We start from the raw sequence: 23132 nt of genomic DNA on the forward strand, positions 1-23132 counted from the left end.
GCCATTTCAGTAAGTAAATGTAGATAATTGTGGCTATATTGTATGTATCTATACTTGTACATTCAGCTTGAATATCCTAGCCAGCCATTTTCAGAAAAGGAAAGGAAAAAGAAAAAGAGAAAGCTGATTACAAATACTGAATACAGATACAAATAATGCGATTAATAACAATGTGAATTAATGATCTTAGTAAGAAAAACTAATTCAAACAATATTTTACAAATTTGCAAGAATGAGAAATTCCTATATTTTGTCAACAGAAACAAGGATACACTGTTTCCTGCAAAACTATATTTACTGTTTTTTCCATCCACATATTGTAAAATTCAATTTATCTTGAAAAGTGTGTGGGATAATCAATTCAGAATCCAGTCATAATCTTAGATTACTACCAAGTTAAAGAAGACAATGTAGAAGCCTTATTTCACTCCAGGAGAAAATAATCAGAGAAAAAAATCAGAGAAGTGCATGTATTCCTAAAAGCTGTTGTTCCTCTATAACAACTTGTTCTTTTATCAAAGCTACAGAAAATTCAAGTCTTACTTTGAATATCTATGTATACTTTTGACTGAGACTTTGATTCCTTCTATATTTGTGATAGATGTTTTATATCAGTCAGGGGTTCTCCTACCAACTTACCCCTGCTCTATAACAGCAGGCTAAAACACTATGCTCACTGCCAGAAAAGTGATCTTATTTCAAGTGATGGTAATTAAGTGCTGGGTGAAATCCCGTTCAGCTAAGATGGACAGCAAGCCCTTAAGCTTTCAATGCCATCCTTCCCACTGTTGGCCAGACAAAGGGATTCTCTGATTGCTGCTCAGTAGCCCTGCTGCAAGATGTGCTGCAACAACTGCACTGGCTCCTGGGAGCTGCTCACTGCTCCACGTGCAGCTCCAACACGTTTGCTCACGTGCAGCAGCTCTCAGCCTCTGCTGAACTCCTGGGCCTCACTATGCACACACACTGCTCACTTCTCTTTGCCCTTTTGTTTTGTTCTTCTGAAGTCTATGCCTAACTGAAGACAATGGGAATTTTATCACTGATTACAGCATTATCACTGATTTCATCAGAACTAAGGCTTCAAAGCCATCTCTCAAATTAAGAGATTTCTTCACTTTAAAAAATCCTTAATTGACTGGCAAACCCTGACCTACCAACATTGGGATTGCTTTGTCTCCAAAGAGTGTACAAGTTTTTTTGCTATCTCTAAGCTTGGCTCTGCATGATCTGCATTTTCCTGCCTCCAGGAAAAACAGAAACAAACACTCTCTTGGCAGAATGGCATAAAATAACCATGGAATTAAGGCTATTGCTGCATCATAGCAACACTGGGCAGCACCATGACAGCAGAAGCTCTTCCAAGCTCTGGAGGAGTGCAGTCCAAACATAGACAACATAAGCAGATATTAGATGGAAAGTTGGTAACTGCAGTTTGCATATTAAAAGTCTAACTCTGACACAAACTGATGCTTCACTTCTAAAGCAGTAGAAATCCTTAAAGCGGTAGTTTATATGAATTTATTATTTTATTAAATGCTGTACTTACCTTATTGGCAGAGGACAGATAGATGTAGTTATTATTCACTGGATCAAGTCGTAGTTTGGGGAAAATGGAAGTTTCTTCCTCAATTTCATATAAAACCTCTGGGCAATTAGATTTCATCTCCTCATTAAGAATAGCCTAAAACATGTGTAATTGAATTATTCCCATGTTCTTTTATTGATCAATCAAGATCTTAAACAAAAGCCTAATTTCAGTTACATCAAAGCTTCTGAGATGAATTATTGTGTCATGATTCAATTCACTTACTGCACTGGTTCTCACACTGGAGAAGGATGAAGGAAAAGACCACAAGAACAGAATTTCAACAAAATCCATGCCAGACACATTTAGCACTGAATTTGGCACTGATTTAGAATATGAAATGTGCCTTCCACCAAGCCTGTTACTGACTGATTTGGAAACTGAATGTGGAAGAAATGCCTATATCCCAAAATAACAACCTTTACTCCTATCAATGGAGAAGAAAGTATTAGCCTTCAGAAAACAAACTAACATTCAGACACCCATAAAGTAAAAAGGAATTTACACAAATTTCTGTGTGGCTTCTCTAAGTATACACCTGTGATGATATTTCTTTTTCTTACCTTGCCCAACTTTACTATTTTCTACCACCCTTTGCACAGAATTCAAGGGAACCAGAGACCCCAGAAACTTTATTTTGTAAGTCAATAAGCACACCAACTTTGGCTTTTCATGACTAAAAAAGGGAAATATGTTCACTGTCTCCACTGTGTTAAGGAGACATGGAAGACTTCAATTTCATCTTTCATTATCAAAAGCAAAATGAAATCAAATGGACAAAGCTTTTCAATGTCTCTACCATATTTCTCCCCAAATGTCTGCTTAATAAAGACAAAGAATGAGAGTCATCCTTTGCAGTGTAGGCAGGAAATGCACATTTTCACAAAACCCAGAAAAAATTAAAGCACAAAAAACATTTGACTGGATGGTTGAAGCGTTTGATAATGAGGTAAGACGGCTTCCACTTTCAAGCAACGGATTTAAGTTAGTGTAGGTCAACTATTCAGAAGCTAAGGCAAAATGAATCTTGACTCTTCTCTCTAATGGACAGCTTTTCACATCACACAGGCAAACAAACAAACAAACACACACCCTTCCAAAATCTAACAATATTTCTACTGGAAAAGTCAAAGCAAGGATTAAAAAAAAATCAAAACAAGGCAGAATAACTGAGAACTCCACAATTTGTAAATTAATACTGTGGGCATTAGGGTTTTAATGAAATGTTTACTTGAATTTTAGTGGGCTACCTTATTGGAATTAAATCCCAATATAGCCGGATGGAACGTGCCTGGGCTCGTCTGGCCTTGCTGCTTGACCAAGGGCAGCAGCTGTGGTGGTTTCCCCTCAGAGACACCTTTGGCTGGCTGGATGCTGCAGCTGGCGCTGGGGACAAGTCCAGGCACGCAGGAGCTCAGGTTTGCCTCTGGTGGAGAGGCTTTAGGTGAGGTGAAGGAAAGGAGTCGGGTTCTGCGGGAGGGTTTCGATCCAGAGCTTTATTCCTGGCCCACAGGCCTCTGAAGGCAGCAGCAGCTCCCACAGAACCATGAACCGCGTGGCTGCTGTGTCCCTGAACCCCGGGGAGAGGGGGAGGGAAGGGGCAGGGATCCCACCGACCAGGCAAGGGGGGAGCCTCAGGGGACAAATGGCACCGGGATGGCCCAGTGTCCCCAGGGCTGAGAGGCACCTCTGGAACTCTGCCAATCGCTCGAGCCCTTCTGGAAAGCCAGGACTGACGGACAGCAGTCAGCAGGGGGCAAGGGAGGGGAAGGGAGAGATTGTTGGCACACCTGGGGGAAGAAGTGGGATACTAAGACAGGCTATTACACAGCAACACTACCTAATTGCTTTTGAAAGTTATCTTGCTCTCCAAATGACCATACAGCAGTTATTTCACAAACAGAAAACAGAGATTCAGGGGATCTTATTTGTTTATAACATACTGAATTAATGAGGAAATATTTACCCACTTGAATGCAACAGCAGCTGGTGGAGAAGGGAAAGAACTGCCACACTCAGCTTACCTTCAGTAACTGTCCATCATCTGTTCCCAAAAAGAGAACTATATGATTCAAAACAACTGTGCCATAAACAGCTACCAATCCAGAGTGAATCAAGGTAGGTAATTTCTTGATTGATTGTGCCTCCTGAGAATCAGATATAAGAAAAACATATTAAAAAATCTTTCATGTATACTCCAAAACTTTGAGGAAAAGAAGAATCCTTGGAAAGATTCTTGGACAACCAACTTTAGACAACACTTTTGAGTAACATTCCAATTCTGATACAGTTTCAGAGCAACACACTATTGGAAATTACACACGAAACCAGTTTTTCATATGTGACAACGGGTCATATCTGTAACAAATATTATATCTGCTGCTGTTAAATCACTGACTTCAGTGGGATACAGACTCAGTGTAGCAGCAGTAAGTTACTTTGCAATAGGATTTCTCCTTTTTGGGACATTAAGTCCTGGGTTTATTCTGAATTTCCAGTTCTTCTCAATAGAGCCATGCTTTGCCATCACCTGAAGGCTAGATACACTCAGCAACCACTTTCAAAGGCATGCAAATATTCTGGAGAAAGGAGACACTTCAAACAAACAGTGTCTGTGTGTATAAAAATGCAAACCTTCATCTTCCATGACACTAGAGGAAGTAGAGACTTGTGTATTACATAAACATAAAAATGAGATAAAGCAATATAAAGTTTGTGTCATGGAGAACATAAATGTAGCTGTGTGAGCTTTAAAATCAACATGTTACCCTCAATTCTCCATCCCACCTGGAGGAAATTAAGTGGCAAACGCATGCAAGCAGCTCACGAAAAAAACATCATGCAGGAAATCCCTGTATCTTGTGGAATGAAAAACCAAACCAAAAAACTCTGATTGTAGATGATCGACTGTTGAAAGGAAATCTACATGTGTGAGAATAGGACCATTTACCAGGGGGAATCCCTAGAAGCCCATGTGTCCCCTTAGCAAGCACTAACTCGGTTTTGAAGTCCTCCAAGTCAATCTCTGTAGTAGACATTGCCAAAGGTGTGATCCCACCTGCTCTCCAAGTGGGTCCAACCCCAGCCAAGCTTTACTTCACTTTCCCTGTATAATATTTTCCAGTGAGCTTAGTTAAGGCAATGACATGCCTAGAAAATGCTCTGTAAATCTACCTACCTACATCTTCATTTGAGTCATGCTCCTCATCACATGGACATGTGGCTGCACAAACACCAGAGCTGGCACAAAGGAGTGGCAGGCATGGAGAGGTAGGAGACAAGAGCTCAGGTAAGACCAGCTCCTTGGGAACAAGCCCTGTAGGCTAGCTGACCAAATCCAGACTTTCAGCCTCCAGGACAGTTTCCTAAACCTACAGGAACCCTCTGAGTGCAAGAGCCCATTTCACTTAAATGCACAAAACAAAGTGTGGAATGGACCATCAAAACTGACATTTAGAAGTAAGGTGAAAGCATTTCTCAAAGTTATGAAGCAAATCTGTAACACGGTAACAGCTGAATTCAACTCTCCTGCATGCTATGATGCCGGCTTAATCCCAAAAAGTCTTTCCACTAGAAATATTTTATTTTTTCTGAACTGCAATCCTAAGTCAATTAAAATATTCTTCACTCATCTGAATTATTTTAATTAGCTTGAAAGAAGAGCCACTTGGAATAAAAGAAGACTTGATTAACTTTCATATTTAAAGTCACTATTTCTTTTTTCATGCAGCAGGAAGAAGACACAGGGAAGTGTCATGCACTGGCACAGAACTTTGGTAAAACTCACTTGCCCATGAGAATCCAGTACCCTGGACGTCTGTGCTAGACAGGAAGTGGGGCAGGGTGTGGTTGCAAGCATTTTAAGGTAGAAGAAGTTAACTCACTTTATAATAGATCAGAAGATAACAAAACTCCAGGATTAGCGCACTCAATGAGTCTTCACTCAGGTTAGGGAGTGAGGAAATGGAGCTTCCACACTTTCATTTCCACCAAAATTAGCAATAGTTTTTCTACAGTGCACCATGTAATAGTGTAAGAGAGATAAACTACCCTAGGTTCCTTGCAGACTCTGTACAAGATCACAGAAAAGAGGAGTACTCACCCAGTTTCTGAAAAGCTTTGCTGCCAGATTTTATTTTGACCCACATACTAATAAAATAACCAGTGTCATATCAGTGCATCCTCCTCATCTGACTGAAGAACCAATACTGACAAGTGTGGAAGTCTCCTCCCCTCCCTCTGCTTGCTGGAGGGAGGGTCAAGGCGACATTGAACTAATATGGACAAGAACGGGGGGACAGTCACAATAAAAATTGCCTTCTCTCTTTTGAAACCTATTCCTCAGTTTGCCCATTTCCTCCAGGGTGCAGCTGCTGCTTTCACCCTTCTGTCACCACTTTTCCACATCCATTTATTGTTTTAACAAGCCCTTTTACCTCTTCCACTGTGACTAATGGGGTTACAGCACTGTAGGGCCTTCCCAAGCTGCTTCTTTCCCAGCTAAATCCATTCTTAAAAATGCATTTACAGTTTAAACTTCCTTTACACTTGAAGAGTCGTTCATGTCCATGGTCATCTGTTTGTCTATCCTAAAACATTTTCAGGCACATACAAAAGCAAGAAAAGGAAAAGAAAAAATAATACCACTGTGTAAGAGCTCCCTTTTTTTAATTCTTCAGTTTCATCCTCTGCTCTATTCTGTAGTCCCTCTAAGTCTATAGTTTGGTTTTTGGCATGGAAGGTATTTATACTAATTTTCTGTTTGGCACTTCATTTTCAGATGTATCTCCATATGACTCCAGCTGCAGCAACCATATTCACACTTCTACTTTCTGTCTTGATTTCCTCCTGATTATTTTACATTGCGTGCCTCAGAGGAAAGGGCAGCATTTTTAGCTCACACAGCATTCATCATATGCAGCTGTCCAAAAAGTAAAAATAAAGGGTTTGAGCATCCCAGTGAAAGAACAGATGCAGCTATACAAAAGGACACAAGATTTTTAAGTAGTGTATAGCAATAGTCAACACTAAAACAATAGATGCTTTTCCTAGGGGAAAAAGAACTTTTGGAACTTTATTTTCTTTCTTAACTTCACCATCCTTTAACCACCTCCATAAATTTTTACTATATCAGAGGGTAACAAATATTGGGGCATGCAGCGAGCCTTTATTAGGGCTAAGGAATGAGAACATGAACCGTTCCAAAATTTTATTCCCAGGAAGTTTTTTGATTTGTGCATTGCCCAGCAGTGTTTGGTGGACAAGCCTGTCCAGGTGAGCAGCCTGCAAATATCGAGGATGACCAGAGAATCAGAGTCTTCAGTGAGACCTTGCAGAGGCAAATCCTGAGGCTCATGATGCAAGGCAGGAAGAACAGTCAGAGGCTATGGTTGAGTGAGATGCTGATGGAGACTCCTGAGATGGGAAAGCTAGAAACTAGTGACTTCTTGCATCAGCAAAAACAGTCCTTCTCTGCCCTCAGATCTAAGTTCACAGACGTGGAAAAGTGTCCTATTAACCAGTGAGGGAGAACAAGCTCCATTAAGGAAGGCTTTGAAACCAACTGAGCTTGAACAGTGTGTTAGCAGAGAGCAAAAGGAAGTGGTGGGTGACTGTGAGGGATGAAGGCACACACTTGCTAAACAGTCATGCTGTTACAACAGGTTGGGGCTTTTTTTAGGGGACTCATTGGGGCTTTTTTTTAGGGGACCCTACTCATTGTAGAAAGACTATGGTAATTTTCCATTCCTTGGACCACTACCCATTGTTGCACATCCACATGGACACCAAAGCCATGGCCTAGTGCAGATCAGGACTACAAAGCTCTGGGGGCAAAGTGAATAAGATGGGACTCCAGGCTATGTTAACCTGTGGGGTCAGTCCAGAGTGATGCTCTTCTGGATCTGCTACTCAAAAATAAGGAAGAACTGAATGAAGATGTGATAATCTGAGCAGAGGCTTCAGTGTGTTCAGGGAAATGGTCAGTGGGATCCCCTGAGAGTCAGCTTTGAAGGGAAATAGAGCTCAAGTAAGCTAGCAGGTCTTTCAGGACAATCTCTGTCAAGCACAAAACTAGGAAAACAAGCAGACATACCACGAGATGGCCTCTAGCTAAACAGGGAAGTCGTGACTGAGCTACACTGCAGAACAACAGCATAAAGGAGGAGGAAGCAGGACTAAGGAGGAAGTCTCTGGACATGCAGGAATGGTGTTAGGAAAAGCCCAGCTCACCTGGTTTTGGAACTGGCAAGATATGGTATGGACAACAAGAAGAGCTTCCACTCCTCTTTTTCTGCTCTTCCATGAGCAATAAAAGAATGAACAATGAAAATGCACACCAGATGCTGAATAGCTCAGGAGATTTACTGACAGTGGATGCAGACATGGCTCTGGACTTCACCAGCAACATCTTGTGGTCCTTTGTACACACAGAATTCAAGGAGAAGAGAAACTACAAGTACTGTGAGGATTAAGCCAGAGATCTCTTAAGAAACCTCAGATTTTACAAGTTTTAGGGAAGACAGATGGGATCTGTAGGAAGATGCTGAGAGACTGTCTGATGAAGCTGAAAGGTTATTCTCTCCTATTTCAAAAGGTGTGGAGATCAGGTAAAGTCTCCAACTCAATAAAGTGAAATACTGCACCAATATTCAAAAACCCAAGATTTTTTTCAGGGAACTACACATTAGTAGGTCTCACTTTTTTCCTGGGAGAATTATAGAGAAAATCCTCTTTGAAACCATTTCTGGACACAAGAAACGAACAAAGTGACTGAGAAAAGGCAGCATAAATTTACCAAGAATAAATCATGCCTGACAAATCTGAAGTATTTATAAGACTTGTAGATGTGGTGCTTAGGGACATGCTTTTGTCGTGGATGATCTTACAGGCCTTTTCCAAAACTGGGTGGGTTCAATTTACAGAAGAGACAATTTCAGAGGGACCAAAGAAACAAAGCCAGGCTCTTAAACAAAGTGTACATAAGGTAACAAGAGATAATGACACAAACTGAAACACTGCAGGTCTCGAGTGAGCAGGAGATGAAAAAGCACCACTATGAGGGCAATCAAGCAGAACAGGTTGTCCAGAGAGGTTGTGCAGTCCCCATCCCTGGAGTGTGAGAGTTGACAATCTTCGGTGGCTTTACTTCCCATACTAAACAGGGATGAACTGAAAACTCACTGTAATGAGACAGAAACATTCACTTAGAAAGGCTAACTCTAGAAACCCATCAAACAGCAGATGTAACACTAGCAGTCTGTAATACTCAGGAGATTGACTTCACTACTACAAAATTAATTACAAGATCAATTTTGTTACAAAATTGTATTTAGAAGTCTGTAATTCTTTCCTTGAATAAAAGACCATGGATCACTCTGGAATGAGTTACCACACAAATTCAAATGTTGTTTCTGCAAATTAAAAGCACTAATTAAACTGATGTGACTCTGTTGACTTCAAAATCTCATTTTGGTAGAGCTTACACAAGCTAGGATTGTATCAACCCTCATATGTATCAACCACTGAAAAATGAAAAAATGCAACAAACAGACTGCTACAACTCTTTACTTGCATTAAATGATAGATGAAAATCCAACAAAGATAGCTTATTTTTTAGTAACTATCACAACTACTTAGCCTTTTCACATAATCGAATAAACACCTTAATATAAACTACAGCAATTCTCTTTCTTACAGATAGACGCCTAACAATATTTTTTTTTTTTTGCATTTTCTACCTGAAAAATTGTGAATCCTTCAATCTTCCTGAGTCCTTTCCTTCTCAGGCAACTTTTTTAATGGCAAAACCAATTTCTGTATTTGTCATTATCATGACACTCTACATCTCTCTCCTGCTGATGTTCTCCAATTGGAACATTTTCCCTACTTATCTACTAGGCTGTGACTCACAACATCCTGGCTTGTCTGTGAGAGACCTGAGATCCTTGTAGGTCCTGTTCTGTCACAGAACAACAGAAGAAAAGCCTTTCTTAAAGTTCACTAACTCCCACAGCAAGTTTGTGACAAATTCCAGTATTCCTCCTGTGTTTGTAAGTATTAAGTCAGGTTTCTGAAAAGAAATTGAGAACGAGATATGGCAACTTCACATTTATTAACTAAGGAAATTGTGAAGAAGATGCACTTATGTATATGTAGGATATGCTAAAGAGTCCAGTAACACATACACCCTGATAGTGCATGTAAGTAGATATATTCAAAACTAAGAGACATGTGGATCAAAGAAAAAAGAGCTGAATATAAAACTGCAAAATGTCTTAGAGAAGTTTCAGCTAAAACACCACTTGTGTCTTGCTAGATAGAAATCCTGTCTCTGGGAATCAAGTAGTGCCAATGTCCTGATAAAACACATCCAAGTAGGACAAACTTCTTTGTGCACACTACTGCACAAAACAAAAATGGACTTACCTACATCTCATATGGAGAAATTGCACAGAATTTGTAGCAGCCACATACTTTTTGACAAAGTTGCTAAGCAAGGATCTCAAAAATTACTAGTTTTCAATGAGAGACTAATCCAGCATTAAAACTTAATGCAAATGAGAACTTTGGCCTAAGAGGCAAAGCGAAGCTAAAGAGATTACACACCTACAGTGAGTTCCAAGAGGATGCAGAGCAATTTGGTTCCAATCCAGTGAAGTACTCCAGTACACGCTCTACTTTAAATGCATGGGCATGAAGATGATGGAAATACTTATATATGCCTAATGTTAAATATGTCATTAAGTGCTTTACTGGGTTAGGCCCAGAAAGCTCAGCACCTTACAGGAATGAGTTCAGAGTACACCATGCAGCAACGGCATAACAGGGAATTCAATACCCTGGGCTAAGCCCCTCTTGCAGTGTCCTATTGAGAAATGCAATGTGAGTGGAGAGGGGCAAGAGGATGTCTTGCCTAAAGGTAATCAGAATAATAACAGAAATCTGAAGGATTACAAGATCAGAAGGAAAACACACTGCTGCCTGCCACTACTCCTTAATGTATATGCTTACTATAAATTGTATTCCTGCAGTGAAAAAATCCCTGTATTTTCAATTCCTACATAAACTGACAGTCCATGTCTGGGATCCACATACCTCATCACATCACACCTGAGCTCCTGCATTCAAGTGTACTCAGCAGAGATGATCCAGCACCCTACAACACATGGTATCTGCAAAGCAAAAGCCAGACTGACATTCAGCATGGTCCATCCACCACAAGCACCAGAGAGGTCTTGCACTTACAGCACTCATAATGCTGCTACACATTCCTTTGCTCAAGACCAACACTGTCTTTATAAGACTGGACTTCAAAGCAGTGTTAAGTACTGTTGTTTGCTGCCATTCCTACACATTGTAGTACTCCTGACAGCCCTGTGCTATGAGGCACTCCCTTCTGGCCAGAGCCACTGCTGCAAGCTGCACACGGATGGACATGCCACACTCATCTTCCTGTCAGCTCTGAAGCCCACGTGCTTCCGAGTCCAAGGGATGCCTTGTGAAGGCTGACCTAGAACAGAGACTAGATGGAGCTAAAGAATAAAGTAGGTATTTATTAGAATACCTCAATGGATACACCTTGGGCAGCACAAGAGCCCAGCCATGGCTACACCCAAGATGAACCCAAAATCGTCACAAAAATGGATGACTTGTCATGGAGTCTCACACTTTTGTAAGTTCTGGTCTATTAGCATATTGGAGTTAATTGTCCAATTATAGCTTTAGCTTATGAAGTCCCATCCTTCTTGTTTTCTCTCTTCACTCCAGCCTGAAATTTGGATCATTTGTCCTTGATCCTCAGCTAGAGAAAGAATTGTTTTGTCTACCTACTCTGTGAAGAGAGCTTACTGGCCCCTAATATGAAGTTCAGAAGTACACACTAAAGCAGAATCTAAAAAATGTAAAAGCTAAAACCTGAGGCATCACAAGAACATCATACTCCATGGTTGCAGGGACTCCCATACTTTGGTGAGAGACGGTTGAAGGATCTGGTCTAAAACAACCCAGAAGCAGCAGCATATGGGCCTGTCATCTCCAAACTTATTCTGCAGTAGCCTAGCCTAACCTTCTGTAGTATAAAAAAATATTAAAGCTGAACTACATGCATTTATTTCTATGTTTATACACCATAAGCACATGCAATTAGCTTTAAAAAAGATAGCTAATTAGCCATATAATGTTTTAGGTCATATTATTTTACAGAACCCACTGCTATCTCACAAAATATTAAAATACCACTTTTCTCTCAGTGGCAAACTGCATTTCTTGTGCCCAAATATTACAATCAATAACATCATCACAGGTTAGGACATAGGGTTAAGTAAGCAATCCTTTTAAAGATCGTTACAGTTGAGATTCTTCAATATTGTATCCAAATATAATCTCAGTTTCCAGGAGGGATGAGCCTTTTGGGACATGAAAGTAACTCTGGAGTCACAGGAGTCAGATCTGAATCAGACCAATACTGAAACAAGTGGATCACTGATTTTTCATATTCAGACCCTGAGAGGCAATGGGGACAGGGAATTGCCCTGTCCACAGAAATATGTGCCTCGCCTTACCTGCATTATGTTACTCTACGAGATCCATGAGGCTCTTCTGAAATATCTTGCACGAGGTTTTGTAAAATGTTTAGAAAGGATCTACTGCCCAGGGAGCTTTCTTTTTCTGTTTTGTTTAGCAGGCTCAGAAAGCACTTTGCTAAAAAACTTCATGAGTAATTAGGAACAACAATGCAAAATAAAATTCCAAATTCCAACAAGCAAATAGGTATTTGGGGATCAGAATGAGACTTCAAATTCATTCCGGAAGTTTGCCTTGTGGGAGCACAGAAATCACACAGTAAGCAGTAAGCTAGCACTGGAAATCAAAGGATTGGCTCTGGCTCCGTAGTGAGTTTCACTATTTACTTCAGCACAGTTGTCTCACCCACATACGGGGTTCTCATTCACAACCACGTCCTCTAACACTGGCAATAGTCTCACAGCTCAGTAGGGAGATGAGCAGACTGAATCACACATGCCCTCTGGTAGTCTGTTTGGAAAAAATCTCAGCACTGCACTCTGCTATGAGTTAGATTTGGAAAGCCAAGGAGTGCCAGTAAATCTACTGCACTTCTTTCAAGGAATTTTGAAGAAACTCTTATTGTAACACATCAAGGATTCAGAAGTTTAGCTGCTAAGACCTCGGATTGGTGTGGGAACTGCAAAGGGCTCAGGGATTGCTTTATGATACTTTGCTTGATCCCCTAAAAGTATCAAATCCTTGATACTTTTCAGTGATCCTTTTGCCACAGCTCTGGAAAGTCTTCTGAGTCTAGCTTAACTTAAAAGCATGGACAGGCCTTTTAAAAGCCCCTCCTTCATCTGAATGACATTTTTGCCTTCCTATATAATATAATTTTGAGGTAATTTCTTTACTCCTGAGGCCACAGCAAAACGAGTAGCCTTGCCTATCCCACCCTCCGTGTGCCCAGCTCACCCTGAAAAGGAGGAAGGAGCTGAAGAGAGTGTTACTGAAGTAGGTGACATGGGGAACTCCATGGGATACCACAGTCTGTGAAAATGTAACCACTGCAACAACAAAGAGATTTCACCTATTGTCTGCTGCACACAAGGATTTGGGGAGGTGGCTGTGAGAGCCCTCCCAAGCAAGGCCAGTCGTGAGACACCTGGGAAATACCTACCACTGAACAAGAAACCACAGATAACTAGGGAATGATAGGGATAACAGTGCACACAGCCCAGTGCACAGAGCCAATTTGATGGGCTTTTTTTTTTTATTTCTGATGTAGCTGCAATGACATGAGATGTGAATGCACAGAATAAGAGAGGAGATGCTTTATCTAGGCTGTATGGAAAATAAAATGAAATATGACTAATCCTAGGCTGAAAAGGACACATTGAGGGAGAAGCCTAAGACTCAGATCTGACCCAGGATGCCCTCAGGTACTCCATCAGATGTGTCTTTCCCAACAGGTAGATGGGAAGTATACCAAAGTCTGGGAAAGGATCAGCTTTTTAGAAACAGAACAAGCTGGAGGAATCACTAGAGCTGACAGAGCCAGGGCTGATGTGCAAAGCCTGGTGCGGCTCTGAAGTTTCTCGCAAACTTCATGTGCCTCCAGGTCGGGGACACCCCGTGCGTGAGTCATGCAGAGACACCAGCCACAACAATAACAAGGGCGTGCAGGGTGAAAGCTTAGCAAACGATGCCCAGACTTACACAGCTTCTCCCGTTCATATTGAAGTGTGTGGATGCACAGGCTTGCTCCTTCATCTCCTCCATCCCAAAGATGCAGACGGCAGTGCTGTTCCACGCCTTGGCGTTGTGGCTGTGGCGGAACACACCCACCCACCAGCCCCGCTCACCCTGGCGGACAAGGCTGGAGGAAATAATGAGGCTCCTGCACCCGCAGTCCAAGTAGACGTGCCCTTGCAAAGTAAGGCCACCCGCAGAAGGGGGCAGCTGGCGCAGGACAGCCATGCTGGGTGGCTCCGTGTTATTGGCCAACCTGGCCTTCAACGTGTAGTAGGGAAAGAAAAGGTGATCCCCCCACTGGAGCGCGTCAACAAAGTGCAGAGGTTCCTCCCTGCGCTTGATGATGCCCAGCTCCTCCTTGGACTTGAGGTTGACCATGCTGCGCACCGTGATGACGGTCTCCTTGTCCGACTTCGAGGGCTCGCAGTGCAGGTGGTTCGTGTCAGCGCTGGTTGAGTAGGTGGCCGCCACGGCCAGGTACCAGGCGCCGGCCTGCTGGAAGACGACGCCGGCGGTGGAGCCGTCGGGCAGGCAGCTGACCACCTCGCTTTGGTTCAAGCGCTGCCGGTACGAGGGCTGCTCCCACACCTGGCAGGCGCCGCCATCCTGGGTCCAGCCGGTCAGCAGGACTCCCACCCCGCCGGCCTCCTCGTAGTACAGCAGCAGGTTGCTGCGCATGCCGGGGGGCTCCCCGCAGCCCTGCCCCGCCGCCGGCACCACGCGGCGCCGGGGCCGCAGCTCGGGCCGCAGCTCGTAGAGGCAGCTGCCGCCCGCCACCAGCACGGCGCTGCCGCTCACCTCGATGTTGTCGATGGGGGCCCCCGGCAGCTCGAAGCTCTGGGGTCCGGCGGCGCCCGCCAGCGCCGCCAGCAGGGGCAGCGCCCAGCTGAGGGCGGGCGGCGGCGGCGCCATGGGCGCGGGCTCGGCTCGCGCCGCGGGGCGCCTCAGGCGGCGGCGGGCGGCGGGCGCTGCTGCGCCATGGTGTGCGGAGGGGCCGGGCGCTGCCGCCGCCGCTGCCGCCGCTTCTGCCTGCGCCGCGGCGGGCTGCGCGGGCGGGGAGTTCCTCTTTCGGGGCGGGGAGGAGGGGGTGCCTGCACGGGAGAGGTGGGCCGGGCTCCTCCGGGAGGGCTGCCGAGCCACCGAGCCGCCGTGCGCCGCCGCTCCCCCTCCGCCCCCCGGCCCCGCCGGCCCGCCTTGCCGCGGACGGTGGGCGGCGGCGGCGCCGCGGGAGCCCACCTCGGCCGCCGGGCTGCCGGGGGCGGCCGCTCGCAGCGGCGTGGCGGGACGCGGAGGGGAGCGAGACCCACCTCGCCCGGCGGCGCTCGGCACCCGGACCCGCACGGGGACCCTCCGGGGCACCGGAGCAGGGGAACCCCTCCGGGGCAGGGCGGCCCCCGTGCGCTCCCTTGGCCTCGCTCCCGGCCCGGCTGAAGCCCCCCGCGGGCAGCGGGCGAGCAGCGGTGAAGGTGCTCAGCGGGGGCAGCCGGTGGCGCGGTCCGCTGGCGGATGCCGGGTGTGGGCGTGGGTCAGACCGTGCTGGGCTCCGGCAGCGCCTGCTGCGAGCCTGGAAACCCGTCCTGGCCCCGTTGAAATGCACGCAGAACCGCCCCGCTGAACAGCACCCCCGTCAACCAGTCTGCCGATGGCACCTTGAGCGGGAAGGCTGAGGGATCAGAGATCCCTGGTTAGATCTTGGTCCTGCCTGAGGTAGAACAAAGGCATTCTCCCGGGTCCTTCAAGGCACACAAAAAACCTGTCCCTTTCCAGCTGTGCTGCTGAGAGATGGACGCCCATCCAACGCGCGCTGGGGACAGGATGGGCCACGTTGAATGGAGCAACTGATTTACTTCATCTCCCATTCTGTCACTGCTGGCTGAGGTTCAACACAATGTGAAGTATAGGTCACATGCTGAGCTTAGGTAAATTACCGTTTTGCTGAATTTTAAATAAAAAATTAAAAGCAGCAAAGATGCATTTCAGTGTTCTCTTTTTGATGCCTTTGGAAACTCTGGGTGAGGATGGGTGTACGGCCCATTGCCTTACTGAGAAGAGGATGTAATGTTCAAAACCCAGATGTCATCTGACCCTCCATTTAAACTGCTTTTGTCTTGAAATAGCTTGATAGCAGGAAAAAGTGGGACTGTAAAAATTAGAACAAAAGTAACCTCAGTATGAATCAGTCAAGTGCAACATTTTCAAGTAGGAATTGCAACAATGTTAAGTGCCCAGCAGCAGTTATTGTGCAAGAATTGATGTTGCTCTGGTCAGCAAAAATATTCCATAATTTTCCAGTAAAAAGTGTCTAGGACAAATATTCCCATAAAATCCAGAGCTCTCCACAGCCCATCTGCCTATCTCTTGAACAGTGACTCCAAAATGCATCCAAAATCTGCAAAATGTAGCAGAGGATGTGGAAGAGAATCATTGCACAATTTTTCTTCTTGCCAGATGCAAAGAGATGCTGTATGTGCTCAAATTGCCTGCAGCTACCCGTGGAGGACTGAACTTCTAGTCAGCATGTAGGCAAAGTGAATCCTCATGCCCATATCACCAATACAGGCTGTGTACGGAAATGTCATTTATACATCTTTGCAAAGGAGGCTGAACATGTCATGCTGGAGTGCATTACACACTACCTTGCCTTCTAGTTTAATTTCAGTTCAAGTATGAAACTGTCAGTGATCTTCCTCTTGCTTTAAACTGATGAGGCTAAACAGCAAAGCATATCAGCATCCTAACTGCAAGATATCTCTTATTCTGGCCACAGAACGTGTCCAGCAACAGGTCCTCTTCTGCAAACATCCCTCCTTTTGCAAAATCACTGAGCTCTGCATGGACTGCAGACACCTCTTTGTCAGGCTTTATGTTTAGAATAAGCCTCATGTACTTTGGGATGGGATGGGATGGGATGGGATGGGATGGGATGGGATGGGATGTCATGTCATATTCCTCCTGTCCCAGGGACAGCCATCAGGGCACAGTTCTGCAGACTGTTCCCTGCCCGTCACTTTTCTATTTCTGATTTTTCCTCTCTCTTTCCAGCAAAGAGTAGCTTGGACCAGAGCCTCATCTTGCAACGTTTAATTCTGCATATGCTTCTGAGAGCCAGTTTTGCTCTGAGAGCTAGTGCATGGAGTTTTGCTCAGGAGTGACCCAATTCTTGAAGTGGCAAAGTAGTCCCAATTCCTTTCAAAGACCCTGAAGTAAATAGGAGTTTCTATCTTCAACACATTCTAGAGACACCTATCTGGATACTGGAAAAGTTGAGCTTCTGCTGGTGTTATGGAAATAGAAAGAGAGGCTACAGGTTTATTTTGTACTGCTTCAGAGTGCAATATTTGTTATTTACACAGCAGACCAGAAAACAGCATAATCAGTTCATGACTGAACTGATTCCAGCATGAACTGATGCTCATGTTGGAACTAGATGATCTTCCAAGATACCTTCCAATCCAAACTATTTCAATGATACTTCTATAAAATTTAAGCAGACAATGGCAAATAATTTTACTTTATTCCCTTGGCTGTCAGTTCCATAATTGGTATTTTTATCCTGTTGTTGTACTGTGTTTTATTTTTCAGGCACTGAAGAGAGGGCAAACAAGGTAGTCTGCCTGTTAACGTTAGACTTTACAAAGCATTGCTATCTAACTCTGGCACCCCAATCAAAATTTATAAAAAACCAAGGGAAGCAAACTGAGCTTCCTTTGCTATCCTAAGCAACATTTATGTATTTCAGCATGTCATGTTAGATCTGAAGTTAGAATGTGAATCACACCAGGACTTGTTTTTACATCTACAATTTAAAGAGCTCTCATTTTGATCTTCAACAGTGTTAGGCAGAACACATCCTAAATTAAATTAAAATTGCTTTTCCACTACAGTTCATGATTTCCTCCTCCTTATTTTTCATCTGCATGCTAAATTTCTCTGAATTTATGAATCCACAGGCAACCTTACAAAATATTACTAGTAAATGAGATTTATTTTTTATGCTTAATTTATGTAGCTTCACTTTGAAATTTCTCCTGTTTTGAAGTTTCAAGATCACTTAAGGTTTTATTTGTTTTGTTTATTAAATCCATGTGGTTACCTTAGCTTAGTTCTGAAATGTTTTTTTGCAAAGGGTAAATAACCTTTCGTTTACAAAGTAGTAATAGGTAGCATTAATGTTAACAGGCTTTTTATCTTTGGTGTAATACATAAAATAACTGTTTTTCTCATCATATAATTAAGAAAATTTCCTACTGTAACTGCATGTTGACAAAATAGAAAGGAAATGCTGGGCAGTTTTTAAAATGCTTTTCTGAGAAGGATTCCTTTTCTGAGAGAGGCATTTGAATACTGATACTGGGTTTGCAGATTTGGATTTTAGTTCTGCTTTTCAGTCTTGTTTCTTTCTGTTTAGATTTTTTTTTTTGCTTTAGATTTTTGTTTAGTCTGAAAGTTACCGACCATTTTGCATTTTTTTTTGGTCTTCACAACGAGGAGATGGCAGATTCAGGAGCAGGACTATGCTGTAATAACTCTTTGGGGATCTGTATGGGAGGCTATCAGCAGCAGCCAGCAGTGATATGTCCATGGGCTCCAGGGAAAATGTTGCTTTGCTGGACTCCCACTAATGCATCTGATCCACTTGCCCTGGGAGATGCTCCTTTGTGGTGAAATGCTGGAGCTACAGACAACTCCTGGGCATCTCTGACACAGCAAAATTCTCTGGCTGCTGGTTAATGCTTCCCTTCATGGGAGCAGTGTGTTATAACTGTATATTGGGCTTGTGTGGCTGGTGTTTGGTAGTTGGAGGAGGCTACAGGGATGGCTTCTGTGAGAAATTGCCAGCAGCTTCCACCCTGTCCAGCAGAGCCAATGCCAGCTGGCTCCACAATGGATCTGCCACTGGCCAAGGCTGAGCCCATCAGGAATGATACTAACACCTCTGTGATAGCATATTTAAGAAGAAGGAAAAAAAAACCTTTTTGCACGGATGTAATTGTGCTCAGAGCAGGGCAGAGTGAGAATATGTGAGAGGAACAACTCTGCAGACACCAAGATCAGTGCAGGAGGAGGGGCAGGAGGTGCTCCAGGCAGCAGAGCTGAGGTTCTCCTGCAGCTCCTGATGCACACCGTGGTGAAGGAGCTGTGTCCCTGCAGCCCATGGAGGGCCACGGGATGCAGAGATTCAACTGCAGCCTTGGAGGAGCTTTCTGGTTACTTTTAAAAATAACTCAAGCTCTTGACCTGGCTGTGTGTCTAGTCAGAGATAATAACCATGCAGTGGAGGGGCCTAAGACCTAGAGCAAGGTTTGAAGCAAAAAACATTCATGTGGCCCTTCCTGTATGAGCCAAAATACAAACCAGAAACTTCTGCATCAAGTCAGTTCCTCAACCTTAGACAAACACACCATTTGTCAAGGAGAAATTTAATCTGCAGCATCTATCTGTGCCAGTAGATAAGGAAAATTATCAAGAATCTGTTCTAAACTCCTCTTTGTTTTTCCCCTTTGCACATTTACACTTGCAGAGGAGATACTCATCTGAAGGCTTATTAAACCACTAGTTGGTCAACCTGTTTTCTATTTAAGATATCTAAACCAGCCCATCCAATATGAATGAGTCAGCTGTAGGAGAGCTTGTGTAGGTTTCCCTGCTGGCAGATCTGAAGGGATGCTAAATTGAGCAGTTGTGGTGTTAAGCTGCCAAGAAGTGGCAAAGGAAATGGTGGATGAACCACCAAGGAGTCTGGGTATACCTCTGTTAAGGTGATAGTGATCTGAACTGAGGCTGTGAGATGCATACATCCTTTTCACAGATTCTTTGAGTGTTTCTTAGTTGACCTTTTTATTAAAAACACATTATCTGTTATTGCACAAAAACTCCATAGTAGTGCTTTGCATCAGCTCAGCCATTTGCAGACTCACCATCTGCCTAAGCCCCTGATGTTTTCCTATCTCTAACACCTTTCTCTTATTCAGTTTTGTCCTCATCCTATTAATTTGTGTTTTGGTTTTCACCAGGATAGGGTTAATTTTTTGCAGTACTCAAGAGGGGACTACTACCTCACATAGTTTCTGGGGTTGGGGAAGGGAGTCTGTTCCAGGAAGAAGGGATTCTTCCTGGCTGAGTAAATGTGGGGAAGGTTTTCCACGTGAATGCTTTCTCTTTTTGTACCCTCTGTCATTAGTATTGTTGCAGTTACTGTTCCTTTTCTTATCTCATTGCTGTTTCCAGTAACGTGTTCTTATCTCTACTCATGATCTTTGCCTTTTGTGCCTCCAGTTCTCTCCTCCAGCCCACTGCAGGGGGAGAGGGAGGGGCAAAGCAGGACAGCAAGAAAACAGCATGTGGTTTGGAGAATCTCAGTGTGGGCACTGAACTGGGGAGTACCATTCCTAAACAACAACAGTTTCTAACAAACACAACATTTAATGACTAAATCAAGAATTTTTAATGCAGAAGTCTAGCGAGAACTTTTTAAAAATTTTGCACGTGAATTCAATAAACTTTCACTTGTACAATTTGAAAAGTCTGTGTCACTCCACTAAGAACCTTCAGGTCACAGTAAAGTTAAAATGCATGCTAAAAAATATTAATGAAATTTATTTCAAATTAAACTTGGAATACTCACTCAAAATTGAAAAAAACCCAAGTGCTCAAAGTTGGGAATAAGATGCTGTAATCTTCCTCAAGGATAAACAAAATGACTGTGTTAAAGAATAATCATCTTAACTTTAATTACAGAACTGGTTGCAAGAGCCATCCACTGTAGCATTATCACATACTGATATGCTCCAGGACTAGAATAGGCTCTGAGTGGATCAATTACTATTTATTTCCACCATTCTTTTCTCTAATTTCCCCAAATGATACCAATTTAGTGTAAGCCCACTGCAGATGTGAGTAAACACACTTTTGTTTATAACCCTGCCTTTTGGCTATGATCCTCAGTCTGGTCACAGCCAGAGTTCCATAACTTGAAGCAAAATTATTACTTGGGAGTTGAATCAGATTACAGATAAATGGCACTGCAGCAGATGGACAGGGGAGTTTGTTAACTTTAAGAGAAGAGTACTAAAGGATATTAAGAACAAAGAAACAAGCCATAATTATATATATGTTCCAAAGTATTAAAATACCTTCCACTAATCCTGACAGTCACTTATAATATGAAATCTTACTTTTCCTTGCCATTAGGCCCACTAGCACCAGCTGGATTTAAATTCAGTGAGTATTCTAAGTCCACCCTTCAACAGTGTAACACTGATATCACACCTTTTACTTCCTAGTAGGTTGACTATAAGATGACAGCTTACCAAAACTGCTTTGCCAGGGCAGTTTGTGAGAAGGATCTTCCACAGACTCTTGTATGCCAGAAATTAGAGTTCCCTTCATGTATCTTTTCCCTCAGAGCCCAGAAGCTATGTGTGGGAGAGGTCCCATCTGAAACACAGACCGTGACATTCAGTTGTTACCAAGCATACATGCCTCCACATATCCATATTAACAAATTAAATCACTTGCCTATATTAAACAGAGGTCAAACATGTCTGCAGAAAAGCATCTTGGATTTTTCTTTTGTAAGGAAAGATGCAAACAAAAGCATGGTATTACATAGGTTAACACAGAGAGATTAATGGTATTAAAATTGATTTTGAAACATGAAACAAAATGTTTTTCCAAATGCATATTCATTTAAGGAACTGTGTAACTAAGCACCTATTTACATATGTATCTACTTCTGCTTGCCTACTGACTACTATATTTTGAAATCCTGTTGGTGAGAGAAAGAAAAATAACTGTATTGTTTCCTAAAGTTAAAGATGATGCAATTATGCTGTGAAATGGATGGTTTATCAGAGAAAAATAACTTTGCATCTAGCTGTGTTTAGGAAGGCAATTAAAGAGGTTGGTTCCACTCAGGGGGTAACCTGAAAGCTATTCTGGTGCTCAGACCAGTTTTGATCTCTCACTGCTGGTGCTTGACCTTCCCTCCCTTGACACTTCCACAAGCAAGTCTTCAAGGAAAAGTAAAAGCTGACCCAAGTTTAACTCCTTATTGGTTATTCTGGCAATTGTTTTTTGTGTATCTCTGTCTCACTTCCTGCTTTTTGTTTGTCCTGAACAGACATGGCAACAGGATGTTAGAGTCAGAGAAATTAGCCCAAGCTGCAGGATATTTAGTGCCTGCAGGCTGTGGTCTGCCAGCTGATAAGGTTTTACTTCTAAAAGTCATCTAAGAAGAATCAGAAAGGCAACAGAATGACAGTCAAGCTTGGTACATAAAAAACCTCAGTTTCTATAGAGAACATTTTTCAAAGTTGTCTGGGTAGGGACAATCTTAATGAGCCCTTTAAAAAAAAAGCATTATCGACACATGAGCAGTACTTATTTTCTTTTTAGTTGGTTTTAATGAAAATCTAATTAATTAAGTTGGCCAAATTAATTAAGCTAATGAAATTAACCAAGAGAACTTTCAGTTTTGTGTCCAGAGGCTACAAAGACATTTTGTGTCAAATAATCTTCTTAATGTTCCTCCTCTGAGTTAATAGAAAGACCCAAGATATAAACTACCTTTGCCACCAAGGAGCAATGGAATTAGGTATTTTAATTACAACTAGAATTGTTCTTAATTAGTAACATGTACTATAATGCAAGAGCTTCCTTCCTTTGAATGCTGTTGAACAATGGTGTCTCTGAGAGAAAAAGGGACAAACCACTGAATATGAAATGAATTGCTTGATGTTGTTTCTTTTTTTTCCTAACATTTCCCTTCACTGTGTTCACTCTGAGAAGGATCTAATTGAATTGTCATTGTCTCTGATGATTTGCCAACAAATTTGCTCAGAAGAGCCTATTAGTGGATGGTTGTACCCCAACCATCATTGTACATTATTGTATGCTCAGCCATTGTTGCACATCAATCTGGAATACCATTTGGAAAGCCTATCTTCAGTCTTTCCATTGTTGCCACTCTTGTGACAAAAAGTCCAACCAACAGGTTGCTCTGCCTCTTTCTTGCTTTCTTGCTTTCTCTCTCTCTTTCTTTCTCTCTTTTTCTTTTTTCTTTTTTTTTTTTTATTTTTTACTTTTTCTTTTCTCTTTTCACTTTTTTCTTTTTTTTTCTTTTTTTTTTCCTTTCTCTTCTTCTTGCTCTATTTCCATTTCTTCCATTATTTTCCCCCTTTTTAACCACCCCATATTTCAGGCATGTTTATCTTCAAGTTTATAAAAATGCTCCATGCTCCCTGCAAATCCCCTCTCTCCTGGGAGATGTTTACAGCCCATT

General features: G+C 42.8%; 1 protein-coding gene across 1 annotated transcript in view; it reads right to left on the minus strand.

Annotated features, from left to right (window-relative positions):
• Positions 1-14892, minus strand: part of PLXNC1 (plexin C1) — a 71385-nt gene extending 56493 nt beyond the window's left edge. The window contains exons 1-3 of the mRNA XM_071423281.1: positions 13814-14892; positions 3613-3735; positions 1550-1684 (exon numbers count right to left, since the gene is read on the minus strand). Of these exons, the coding sequence (XP_071279382.1) occupies positions 1550-1684; positions 3613-3735; positions 13814-14761 (1206 nt within the window). The 5' untranslated portion in view covers positions 14762-14892. The remainder of the gene's footprint in view (positions 1-1549; positions 1685-3612; positions 3736-13813) is intronic.
• Between the last annotated feature and the right edge of the window lie 8240 nt (positions 14893-23132).

This window comes from Agelaius tricolor, unplaced genomic scaffold, assembly GCF_023055355.1.
Source record: "Agelaius tricolor isolate 1412-34295 unplaced genomic scaffold, bAgeTri1.0.p SCAF_3, whole genome shotgun sequence".
Lineage (NCBI taxonomy): Eukaryota > Metazoa > Chordata > Aves > Passeriformes > Icteridae > Agelaius > Agelaius tricolor.